Below are 13,136 nucleotides of genomic sequence, written 5' to 3' on the forward strand. Positions count from 1 at the left end.
ACAGCAATGAAACCCTAACTAAAACAGAAGCTATGCATCAGAATTCAGGTCCTCAGGCTTGCATGGTAAGCTATACCCACTGAGCCATGTCCCCCGACCCTGAGTCATTTCTTAATACAGAAGCAGTCTAGGAAACTATGGGACAAAGGGCTCCTGACATGCCAGTGTCACATGAGTGTCCTTGTGATTAGTTGCATCTCCCTGCCTGCCAGGGTCCCTGCCCAAATGCCATGATTCAGTCTCTCCTGGGAGGCCCATGGCCTTCCCCCCACTTTACCCTGCAGCTCAGAGCTCTGCGTCCTCCTCTGAAGGTGAGCTACCCTTAGCCTTCCCTGTCCAAAGGCTCATGCCAAAGCCAGCCAACAACTAAACCATACACGTGAAACCTCTTTTATGAATGATCTTCTCTTAAGATTTAGAAAAACACTCCATTTTCATCCATTTACAAATTCCAAAAATGTTTCCCCATCTGTTGTCTCATTTGATCTATCAAAAGTTATCAGGTGGGTTGAAGATAATGCAATCACTGCCGAGCTGCAGGGGAAAACATTTCTGGCTTATTCTGAGCTCTCTCTCTCTCTCTGCCTAAGTCTGACAGTGTGCCAAACACTTTCCACCAGTAAAATGCCATGAACTCTTCCTAAATCACAGACAATTGTCTATGATGACTACCTACAATCTCCAGAAGAGTATACATTGTCCTTGCCATAATAAGTAATCAACATCATGATTCAATCCCTGATCCCAAACTTCAGTTAATCACAAAACTACCTAGTCACAAAGGCCCAGGGAGCTAAAGAGAATTGTTCTGGCCCTCCACAGAAGTGATTCTTATATTTTCTATCACTATAACAAAAATTCCTGAGACTGGGTACTTTATAACAAAAAGGGTTTTTGTTTTTGTTTTTGTTTTTGTTTTGTATCCTGTAGTTTGGAGACTGAATGTCTAAGATAAAGATTTGTTCAGTATTTGATGAGGATTGGTAAATACAGCACAGTGGACAGAACTTGTACAAAACAATCACATAATGACACAGGAAGTCAAACAGATTTGGGGATCAGAATTCTTTCTTCTTCTTCTTCTTCTTCTTCTTCTTCTTCTTCTTCTTCTTCTTCTTCTTCTTCTTCTTCTTCTTCTTCTTCTTCTTCTTCTTGCTCCTGCTGCTCCTGCTGCTCCTGCTGCTCCTGCTGCTCCTGCTGCTCCTGCTGCTCCTGCTGCTCCTGCTGCTCCTGCTGCTCCTGCTGCTCCTGCTGCTCCTGCTGCTCCTGCTGCTCCTGCTGCTCCTGCTGCTCCTGCTGCTCCTGCTGCTCCTGCTGCTCCTGCTGCTCCTGCTGCTCCTGCTGCTCCTGCTGCTCCTGCTGCTCCTGCTGCTCCTGCTGCTCCTGCTGCTCCTGCTGCTCCTGCTGCTCCTGCTGCTCCTGCTGCTCCTGCTGCTCCTGCTGCTCCTGCTGCTCCTGCTGCTCCTGCTGCTCCTGCTGCTCCTGCTGCTCCTGCTGCTCCTGCTCCTGCTCCTGCTCCTGCTCCTGCTCCTGCTCCTGCTCCTGCTCCTGCTCCTGCTCCTGCTCCTGCTCCTGCTCCTGCTCCTGCTCCTGCTCCTGCTCCTGCTCCTGCTCCTGCTCCTGCTCCTGCTCCTGCTCCTGCTCCTGCTCCTGCTCCTGCTCCTGCTCCTGCTCCTGCTCCTGCTGCTCCTGCTCCTGCTCCTGCTCCTGCTCCTGCTCCTCCTCCTCCTCCTCCTCCTCCTCCTCCTCCTCCTCCTCCTCCTCCTCCTCCTCCTCCTTCATTTTTTAATAGAACATATTCTCAAAGGAACAATCGGGATCCTTTCTGCAGTAACTACATCAATCCCTTCCCAGGGCAGCACCCCTGTAACCTCATCATCCTTCACTGGGCCCACTCTTAAGGATTCCATCACCTTAACACCACCACACTAGGGACTAAGTTCCAAAGCACTGCTCTTTGGGAGACATATTCACACTCCATTCAGACTGTAGTGCTCCTTGGATCTAAATGTGTGCATAACCATCCCCTGGTCTCTGTTCTAAAATAAGGCAATAAATACTTTCATTCTGCAATCGGAGGAGAGGTCTGAGGTGTCTAACAAGTTCCTAAATGACAATAATGCTGCCAAACCACAGACCACACACTGAGAAGTCAAGGCTCTACATTGCACTGGCTCCTTAAAGGACCCTCCTCCTCCATCTTCCATACAGGGTTCACTTGGGTATCCAGGCCCACATAATCATGACCCACACCTGCTACAACACTCTACAGAAAGCTCAGATCAAATCTTTGCTTAAGACAAAGAAAAAGATGAAGAAAGAAAGAAGGGGAAGAAATAGAAAAAGAGCCAAGAGAGCAGTTTACCAGCCTGTAATCAAGAAGTCCTATATCCAGGCATGGCTGCATCTTGGGGTACCATAGAAGTATCCAGATTCTCTTCCTTATAACTACTCAGGTTTGTGCTTCCATTGGCTTCACTTCCAAGTCAGCATAGTAAGGACGAGAAGGTTGTTACAAGACCGAAAGCTCAGTGGGATATCCTGGACAAACTGAAGCCTAGGCTGGGGAGCTGAAGACATGGAGAGAAAAGATTATTAAAAAGTATGTTGAACCGGGCCCCTGAGGCCCTCTGAGTGCTTCCTCCAGCACAGGGAGATTCTAGGTGTATCCCTTTCCCTTCCCCTGACCAGGAAATCCTTGAAGTCCAAACTGAATACAAATGTCAAGGCTGTCAGGCATGTTGAAGACACTCAGCTAAGGAGTGGGAAGTTAGGAAACTGGGCCTTGTAGACTATTCACAAACTGGAAGCAGAAAACCATCCCCTGGGCTGTAACTGCAATGGATCAAATAGGTACTCGACGGGAAAGCGTGAAGTCCAACACCTTAGAACCACCCAAGGATGCCCAAGACGACAGGACATGCTTCTTTCTCATCCTCCTGAGAAAACAGTTCCTCACCCTCGCTGAAGAAGTAGGTACTTGGCTCAGAAGCCTGCTGGCAGGCATGCTGTGCAGATGCCATGCCGAGAGGGCCCCCTCCTTCCAGCCCCCTCCTCAGAATCCTTAGAATGAGGAGCGAACAGCAGGTCTGTCTGCCAGCACATCCCTCTTGCCTAAAGTACACAGAGCCTGGCTGCATCTCACACTTCAAGTAGTCTTATAACTTCTGGGGGGTGTGTGTGTGTGTGTGTGTGTGTGTGTGTGTGTGTGTGTGTGCGCGCGCGCTGCATATACCTATGAGGGGGTATAGGCACCTATGTCGTTTTCATGTATGGAGGTCATAAGAGGATGTTGAGTACCCTAGTGTACCAATCTCTGCCTTATTCTCTTGAAACAGGGTCTCTCGCTAAGATCAGGTGTCCAGCAAGCCATCCTCTTGTCCCTCCCATCTGACTATACCCTAAATGCTAGAGTTCCGAGTATACATGAGATCACATCCAACTTACTACATGAGTCCTGGGATCCAAACTCAGTTCCTTATGCATGTGCAACAAACTCTCTTCCCCACCCAGCCCCTCCCCTGAGTAATAGTTTGATGGTCCACATGCGACCTCACCCTATGCCAGAATCTTTCACACTCATGCTGCTCCAACCACACTGGTGTTCCCCCTGTCGCTTTCAATTGTTGATCCATCAACTTGGCACTGCCCTGGTTCCAGCCATCCTCATCTCTCCCCTGGATCACTGAAAAGCAGGAGCAGGCAGGGTGAGGGTGGGGGTGGGGGTCGGGGGGGGGGAAGGCTTAGGCTAAAATAAGACCAACTTGATCATCCTTCTGCAAGAAAGCTTCAAGGACTCTTGTCTGAACTAAAGCTGCGTTATGCAACTTTCTTACTGGTATATATTGTATGTCGAACATATCCCTCCCGCTCCAGGTCCTACCCATTCTACCTTTCCTCTCCTCCTCCCCTCCTCCTCTCCCACTTATCTCCTTCAGTCCCCTAGACAATTTCCCACCTGAATACATGATTTTATGTATAGGAACCACAAATGAGAGAAAACATGCTTGCCATTATAAGACTGCCCTCATTCTCTTCATATGACCATCTCTGGCCTTATCCCATTTCCTGCCACTGACATAACTCCATTCTTTTTAAAGCTACACCCGCCCCCCCCCTCCCCACCAGTGGTCCACAAGGCCTGGCATGCTCTGACCTTTCTCACTTCTGTCCTTGAACTCCCTTCCTTCTTTTTCATGCTCATCCAGCCCTACCAGATTTGTCCCATCCCCCTCCTCAAATGCACTGACCTTTTCACATGCTCTTTCCTCTTCTATGTCTGCTCCCTTCTTCGCATGCTTCTTAATTCCCTGCTCACATTTCCCCTTCAAAGTGAGGGCTCCATGATTAGCCTGTTTAAAGTAGCAACCTAACCCCAAAGCTTAATGCCACTTACTTAATGTTTGTATAGCAATAAACTACCCTTGAACATGCTGCATGCTTAAAGTGACTGTTAGATCTATTGTTTATTGTTCAACATTGCCTTAGTTACAAAGTGAACTTTGGGAACTTACGGATTCTTATCTTGTTCAATGATACATTTCAGACGATCAGTAGACACCCAGGACGTGTTTATTGATCAAATAAATGAACATGTAAAATCTATCATCACTGCAGACCAGACTAAGTACACAATAAATATTTGTTATTTATCGATCCATGGGCTAGATGCAGGCCTGAGCCTGGGGACTCATAAGGATATGCAGAAGGTGCCAAGTCCAGTGCTCACCGTGTCTTGGTTTCCATCATTACATTCTCCATCTGATTGGTTGTGGATCTGCAGAAAAGTAAAAGAATAGAAATTTCAATGTGTGTGTGTCTGTGTGTGTGTGTGTGTGTGTGTGTGTACATGTATGTGCACATGCATGCAAGAGAGTGTACATACACACAGAGAGAGACAGAGACAGAGAGAGACAGAGACAGAGAGAGTGACAGAGAGAGCCACAGAGAGACAGAGAGAGAGAACAAGGAATTAGAAGCTGAGACGTTCCGAGATCAGCTACTGGAGACCCAGACCCAGGAGACACTATACACAATCCCTACCAGTCTGAAAGCCTGAGGATAGGAAGTTTGTCTGAAGAAAGTTCCATCTGACAACTAGCAATCCAGAGACCCAACAACTGAGTTTGAACTTGTCCCAGAACAAAACGGTGAGAGAGGAGACCTATGCTATTCTTGGTCTATTTAGACTTTCAACTAACTGGACAAGAGCTGCCATATTGCAGAGGACTAACTAACTCTCTCATCTAAAAACACCTTCGAGAACACATCCAGAATGATATTTGACCAAATATCTGAGCACCCAGTTGCCCAACTTGATACAAAAAAGTAATTGTACATCCTTCTTGAACTTCTGCATCTTTTCTTTTCAAGCACCAATGTCCTGCTAACCAGCAAGACCCAGCAAAAAATCTCTCCTCCATAGATCATGTGCCTCAACTCTGAGTTCTATGTCATTTTTAAAAATGGCAGCCTCAGATTCTCTGTAGACAACTGCCTGAATGTTACCTTTTCCCCTGCGTTGTCCTGGCAACTGGCTTCATTGATTAGTTCCTCTCCTCTTCCAGAACACTGCCCCTCCCTGACACACTCGACCTTCTCCTCCTGGGACTCTAAAAGATGTAAGACAGGCGTGCTGCCTGACAACCACGTCACCACAAAGTTACCAGGGACAGGATTTAGTAAACAGGAAACCACATATAAAAACACTGAGTCAGAGGTGACACGCAAAAGCAGAGATGGCCACTGCTGCCTGAATTCCAGTCTGCACAAAGGTCCTTCACAGTAGTCACCCAAGTGTGGACCCCCAGTCTCAGTTCCTGCATCCTCCTGGCTTCAGGCAGCATTTGCTACTGTGTACTTTGCCCCACCACCTGCTTTGGGCCTCTCTCACTTCCCTTCTTCCCAAGATCATCCCCAGAAGCATAACTGGATCTCTGTCATATTTGGGGAAAGCAAGGAGAGTCCTTGCTTTGCTCTGCATGACCCTGTAGTTGCAGCTTTACAGGCTAGACCTTTCCCTTCCTTTGTGTATACATTTGAGAATATACATTTGAGTATACATTTGAGAATTCTCTGGGTTAGCTATGCCAACAACTCCCCTTTCCACAGCCTCCTGGTGGTAATGTTTAAGGGTAAAGCGTCTGAACCAGCAAGAAGGGTCATTCCGGTACCCCCTTATGACTAGATCCAATCACAGACTGAGTCCCTAGCTGGCCCTGATGTCTTCTGCCAGCACTAAATCATCTTCTTTGATGCCCAGGGCTCCTTAAAGCCTGGCTATTCTCTACGCAATACCAGCATAGTTCAGAAAAAACAGCCCACTCACATCTAAGTAGATATGTGCTCTAAGTGGATGCTGCTGCATTCTGGGTATTTGTCCCCTTTAAAATTCACATTGCAACTCAGTCCCTAAAGTATACATTAGTGGAGCTGTAAACAGAGCATTTGGGATGCATTGGGATTAGATGAGATTACAAGGCTGGACCCTTGACAATGATGCAGTGGCTTTATAAGAAGATTCAAGTTAGCAATTTGAATCAACTTGCTGTCTCTGCGTGGGAAACTCTGCTCCACCTGGGGACTCTTCCCTGGATGTGCTCCCTCCATCTTAGGCCTCACAGCCTCCAGAACCCTGAGCAGAATAAACCTTTATGCTTTATTAATTACCTAGAGTGTGCTAGTCAGTTATAGTAGTAGACCAAGGACTAGGGCAGACACCTTCTGGGAGTGAAGCATGAAGCTGCTAGAGGCTTCCAGCAGCCAAAATAGAGACTTTATTTCAGACTATAAATGTCACTTGACGTTAAGGAACATTTAATGAAGAGAAAGGGGGTTGAAAACCATTTGTGTATTAACTATTGTAATTCATTTTTCATGGGTGCTGGCGGGGCCAGTTGGATCCAGTCATAAGGAAATACCAGAGTGACCCTTCTTGCTGGTTCAGATGCTTTAACCTTGAACATCATCACAAAGAGGCTGTGATGTTATCTGTTGGAAGTTATCTGTTGGCATAGCTAACCCAGAGGATTCTCAAATGCATACTCTAGCAAGTATGCAGGGAAAGGGAAAGGTCTGGCCTACAAAGCTGCGACGACAGGATTCTGCAAAGCAATGCAAGGACTGGGTGCTTATTGTACATAGGCCATCTTTCTGTATGCCTTATTTGTATCTCTACACGATGCAGAACTATCAAGAAGGAATGTTGTGATTACGCTCTCTTGACAAAATAGAAAACTGAGGCACGTGGATGTCCAACACAGCTACAAAGGGGCTTTGGGAAACCAAGCAAACTCACAGGGTTGACACAAAAGCCACTGTAAGATAAATGTCACAAGAGAAGCGAGGAGGGCATATGCTTCCCTCCCTCAGAATCCAGTAACATGCCTCACTAACATGGAGAACTCGGAGTATTCTTCAAGGTCTAACATCAGATATTACTCTTCTAGAGAAGTCTCTATACCTAACCCCTGTTCCTGCAGGGCTAGGCACCCCCTTCTTTGACTTATCCTGCCAGAAACATAACACTGGTCCAACCATACCGGCCCTAAGTAGCATGTGCTTCTGTGTCTCACTCTCACTGGGCTAAAAAAACTCATGGAAGGCAAGGACCATTGGGCTGCCAAGGTCTTCCCAACACTGTGTAGGATGCAGAAGTGCTCAAAAACCCTCCTGATAATGTTGCTGCCTCATTCATACCTCAGACCTTGCCTGAAAAAAAAAAACCTCACTTATACCTCAGAGACTGCTGGAGGGATGAGTGACAGAAAGAGGTGGCTGAACCACAGGGGACTGAATATCCATGACAGGAGGATCTACTGCTACTCATCAGTTAATTCCCCATGTGACCTTGAGAAGAGTCCTCCCCCAAGGCCCCTCCTCTCCATCAGCAAACTATCCCTATGGTCCTGCGCTCCTAATAACTGTGCTGGGCACATGCTTCACCTATGTGCCAAATATGTCACCTTTCTCATAATTTGAGATTTTAATTTAATTTTAACAAAATTAATAGCAAAATACCATGGAGAAACAGTATTCCTTTTTCCCATTCATGAAAGCAATGTAGATTTTGTAGGTACCAACAAGAGAGGGAGCAGCCATCCTTTCTGCCCATCACTGGATGCTGTCTTACCTTTCAAAGTAAGATGAGCTCTGGACATTGAAAGGAGGCCCTGGAGCACAGCTTGCCTTTCATATCAACCTTACCAGCTTCTCACGCTGAGATTCTCCAAGGACAACTGTTTCTGTTTGGAGAACCGTGAAATGAGTTGTTTGCCCTCTCAAGGATTGGGCACTACTCTCAGGCTTAAGAAAGCAATGGATTCCTTGAATCCTGGCTGAGGAACTTATGGAATTGAAGGGAAACTTAAGACATACAGATACAGTCAAGGAGATTGAGACTCCTTTATATGAAATGATAGGAACACCAACTAACTCTGGCTAACTCAGAAAATGGTTTGTTAACAGGTCTGGTTTGGTTTGTTTTACTTAAAAAGCCCAGAATGCAAGAAATGCCTACCGACATCAGGAATGGCTAGATCTAGGTCCCTAAAGGAAGTCCATTGGGAGTCTGTCTCTCTCCTTTCCTGCACAGACCATCTTCACCTGTGTGTCTACTTGCTCTCAAATAAATTCTTCCAACTCCAGAGAAAAGGTTCTGTGTTTCTCTGGGCTACACAAAAGTCTCAGCAATGACTCTTCCTGTGTAACTCGAATCCTGTGTTCAGTGTCCATTCCAAATGACTCTTGTAGTCTTGGAATCGAATACATTAGCAGGCCAGGATATGGCATGAGGACCCGTGGCTGATGGCTACCCTTCATGTTTCCTCATGGACCGTGAATGAAGAGGTAGCTTCCCGATGAAAACATCACTTCAAAATTTGAGAGCATCCAAGGGAGTCTGCAAAGTGAGAAGTAGCAGGCAGACGGAGGGAGGGAAGAGGCCAGGTGCAAAGTAGTGGGTTGTGAATATCTCCTGCATCCTCCTAGCCTCCCTAGACCTGAGCCTGGCAGAGCCAGAAACATATGATGAACTGACAGCACTGGAATTCTTTACAATTCTGACTCAAGAAGTAACAACGGTTGGAGATGGAGGGATGGGGGAGACAGTGTGGGGTGGGTAGAGAGGTGCAAAGAATCTTAGAGAAATTTCGGGAGGGGAAATGATTAAAATATATTATATGAAAAAATTCTGTTCAATAAATAATAAAGTCAGAAGGCATCTCAAAAAAAGTAGGAAAGGAGTGTCTGATTTTAGATATGAAGAAAACAAAAAAATCTTCAACAAATAGATAGCTCCCGTGAATAGTTATAGTAACGTCCTCCCCAACAAGGAAAAATGTGCATTCTTTTTAAGGGTGCATTAAGCTCATGCCAATAGAAGCCAGAGAAATGAATCGTGGAACACACACTAATTCAGAATAACAGCCACATAAAATACAGTCAGTCCAAGCTATAGCGGAATTTAGTTGGATATCAGTAAAAAAGATAAGAGGAAAATCTTTAAACACTAAGATGTCAATCAGTATACCTCTAGGTAAATTATGAGTAAAAAAAAAAAATAAAGAAATTGGGAAATACTTGAAGTGAATTTAAATTGACATACAGCATGCTCAAGTTAATAGAAGGCATGTAAAATGTAGAGGTGCAGAGTTGGGGGGATGTTGTCTCCTTAGATGTGTGTGTTAGGAAGCGGAAACACCCCGAACAACAACAACAAAGCCAGACTAACCCAAAGAAATCAGAAAGAAAAGAACACAGTGTGAAGAAAAGGCTAGAGAAACTGCTCAGGAGCTGGCAGCTCCTCCAGAGGACCTGAGTTCAGTTCCCAGCACCCACATAAAGTCCTCATGGGCACCCACACGTGTGACATACAGACTCAGATGTGAAAAGGAAAACGAAGATAAATCTTTTGGGAGAGCACAATAAATCTGATGTAAAAACTAAAAATTTAAAAGTAATACAATAGAAAAATCGGTCAGGCTAAGTGTTCTTTAATTAATGCCTCATACACCCTGATCTTGGAAACTATCGTATGTTCACTAATCTCAGCAGTGTGTGTCCATCAGAGGACACACAGGTAAGAATACTGTAATGTTCAGTGTTCAGTCTACGGGGTATGTGTCAGCCACAGACAGAGGTGAAGACAGGGTGAAGGAGGTTGGAGGACATCAGACTCTTCTGTGTGTGATTATGGCAGTGGATATATGAATCTATACAAGAATTAAACCCCATGGGATTGTACAGCTCCTGAATCCTTGGTGCTGCTATGACCTGTAGGACCTTGGTTATCATTTAATTTACTTGGCACAAGCTTTTTAATAAAACAAAACAAAATGACTTTAAAAAGATTTTATCTTAAAAATTAACTCCCCAAATTTTAAGCCAGTTCAGTGGGCATAAGAAAATGTTTTTGACAAATGGTGCTTAAAGGATTCTCATCCCTGTGGAATCCTGAGTCCCTCTTCTCTAGCCACGAAAATAGCTTCAGGCAGATCACTGGCCCAAGCTAAAACAGAAAACCATGAAACATCTCAAAGAAAACAGGGGAAATATCTGCAGTCTGAGACTGAACAAAGATAATCTGAGAGCATCAAAAGAACACTAAATATGAATCAAAACAATAGATCACTGGACTTAGTTCTTTTTTTTTTTTTTTTGATCCCTGTTTTTAAGAAGACATCATCAGGAAAATGGAGTAGGAAACCCCAAATTAGGAGAATGAGTTGTAAAAAATGTTTACCTGACAAACTTGTATCAAATATATAAAGAGCTCTGACAAATCAATAATAAAATGTTTTGATGGCTTTTTTAAAAAAAAAATGGCTAAGAGAATGGAGGCTGCCTCACAAGGGAAGATTATTTGTATGATTAATAAGCCATAGTTAAATTCATGGCATTTTAGCTGTGGGTATGAATCCTTATCCACCACAATGATCATCACGGAAAAGATTGGCAACACAAATGTGGAGTCTGTGGGCCAAAGGACACTGTCATGCCTCTAGAATATTAAATGATGCAGCTATCTCAGGCACCTGTTTGACAGTTTCTTCTGAATGTATGCTTCTAGAGGTCATGTTGAGCCGGGCTAGAAACACCGAGAGGAGAGCAGAGCGTTGTCTCCCATTAAGGATGCTCTGTCTCAGGTTTTGGTGTAAGATGATTATGATCAGAGCAACTCACAGACTCAACCACTTAAGAGACACAAGCGTCCGGTGACTATTAACTAAACTCAGTCCTGAAAAAAGGAAATAAGTCATTTATGATACAGTGTGTTGTGCAAATCACTTTACCCATTTTCCAATTCTCTCATTGGTTCTTCCCAAGAAGCCAGAGATTGTTTCACGAATACAGAACCTAAAAGATCCAAAGGCCAGGGTGATTCCCAAGCCTTGGCCAGAGGAAGGCTGGAAGACAGGAAGGCGGGAGCTAGGACCCCGCGTCTGGAGTTCCTCACAGATTGCCTTGGTTTCCAAGCTGTGTCTCCCTCGCTCTCGGGTGTTGCAAGCTTGCCCAAGGGGCACAGTAAGTGTCATTCTCTGCACTTCTTACTACTTGACTTTGTCCATAAATCCTAATTCTGCGTAATTATTTCACTTCACTGAAACATTTGAGAATGGCGGCCACTGGAGATGCATGGTTCCTTTCCTCTTTTGAAATCTCTACGGTTTTCACGCTTGCCAAGCAGTTAGAAACTCCTGACCTATAGTTGCATTAGCTACTAATGCTGAGTGTCCCTGAGAGAAAGAGGAGCTGGGTAAAGATAGGCTAAAGTCATGGTCGTCTGAGGTGTTTCCCCATCTTTGAGTGTCAGTTTCCTCGCCTGTAATGCAAGGAGCCTGGACCAGAGGAGTTTTCTGTGAGCATTTGTAGCTGGAGGGTCTCTATTCTGCTACAACCTCTCACACTAGCATTTCTCAAGTCAAAGCAAAAATTAAATGCCATTCGGCTGAGACTCTCCTCTATATAGAGAACGCCCCAGGAACTCCTTGATTGGTTATCTTCCAATCCCGTGTTCAAGGAGAGATAACCAGGCAGTCTCACTGTGTCATGTCTGAGCATGTGTGTGTGAGAGAGACAGAGAGAGACAAACACACACACAGAGAGAGAGAGAGAGAGAGAGAGAGAGAGAGAGAGAGAGAGAGAGAGAGAGAATTTTCCCATGCCGGTGCAGTTCTCACCACTAGGTGGCAGTAGCTGGCACTTGACAATTCAGAAAAGGGTGTGGGAAGAGCCAGGGGAACCTGCCTGCTTTGAGAAAACTAGGCCAAAGCCTGCTTGTTACATCACTTCTAATGGAAACATCCAGTTACGTCTGGATTTTTTTTTTTATTACAAGCAACAATGCTAGGAAGCTTCCTGGCTCCTGTGCGTTTCAACACTAATTGTCCGACCTGAAATCAGACATCAATTCCCAGAACCAGGGCCTGACGGGCCCTGCCTACCTTTCCCTGTGTGCAGGCTTTCCTTCCTGAGGCTTCTTGCTGGCTGCCGCATGCTAATATCACACCCACAGTCATACTTAAAATGTGGCTCTTGCCGTTTAAATCTCCTTCACCAAGTACTTACTGGCTAATACCACTTAGAATGGAGTAGTTATTTGTTTACTGAGCACTGGAGTGATTTGAATATAAAATGTCTCCCACAGGCTCCTGTGTTAAATGCTTGGTCCCCAGCTGGTGGCAATACTTAGGGAGCTGCCCTCTCCCCCCAAGTGGTAGGTCACTGGGAAATGCCTTTAAAGGTTATACTGGTCCGAGTCTCTTCTTTCTCTCTGCTTTCTGTCCATCATGAGGTGTATAGCCTTCTCCTCATATACTCTTGCCATTACCATGTTCAGGACAAAGTACTTGGGACCACACAACCATAGGCTGAACCTTCTAGAACTATGAGCTAAAACAAATCCTTCCCCTCAGACAGTCTCCTCTCAAATGGTTGGTCAGAGTGCTAATACGCTGTCTAATGGATGTTCTTACTAGGTGCAGAAGCATCATTTGATATAAGGTTCATATCCATGGCTCTGAGATCAATAGCTTCCCCCTGGCCCTGCAGTGAGGCAGTGTCAGCCTGGCTCCATGTGCTTCCAGGGGCCCAGCCCACCTTTGGCTTTTCCTATAAAGAGAAAAGTTGCTGCCAAA

The 13,136-nt window shown here is 45.3% G+C and overlaps 1 protein-coding gene across 16 annotated transcripts in view; it reads right to left on the reverse strand.

The window, feature by feature from the left end:
- Ces5a (carboxylesterase 5A) overlaps nt 1–13,136 on the reverse strand; it is a 292,545-nt gene that overhangs the window by 71,211 nt on the left and 208,198 nt on the right. For 12 of the 16 annotated variants that reach the window (XM_076915626.1, XM_076915628.1, XM_076915627.1 and 9 more), the window contains one exon: nt 4,730–4,777. In XM_076915626.1, the coding sequence (XP_076771741.1) occupies nt 4,730–4,777 (48 nt within the window). Of the gene's footprint in view, nt 1–2,365; nt 2,571–3,557; nt 3,686–4,250; nt 4,326–4,514; nt 4,778–13,136 lie in introns of all 16 variants that reach the window. The other 4 variants (XM_076915636.1, XM_076915638.1, XM_076915640.1 and 1 more) reach the window with 2 other exon arrangements.

Source organism: Arvicanthis niloticus, chromosome 18 (genome assembly GCF_011762505.2).
Source record: "Arvicanthis niloticus isolate mArvNil1 chromosome 18, mArvNil1.pat.X, whole genome shotgun sequence".
In the NCBI taxonomy this organism is placed as follows: Eukaryota; Metazoa; Chordata; class Mammalia; order Rodentia; family Muridae; genus Arvicanthis; species Arvicanthis niloticus.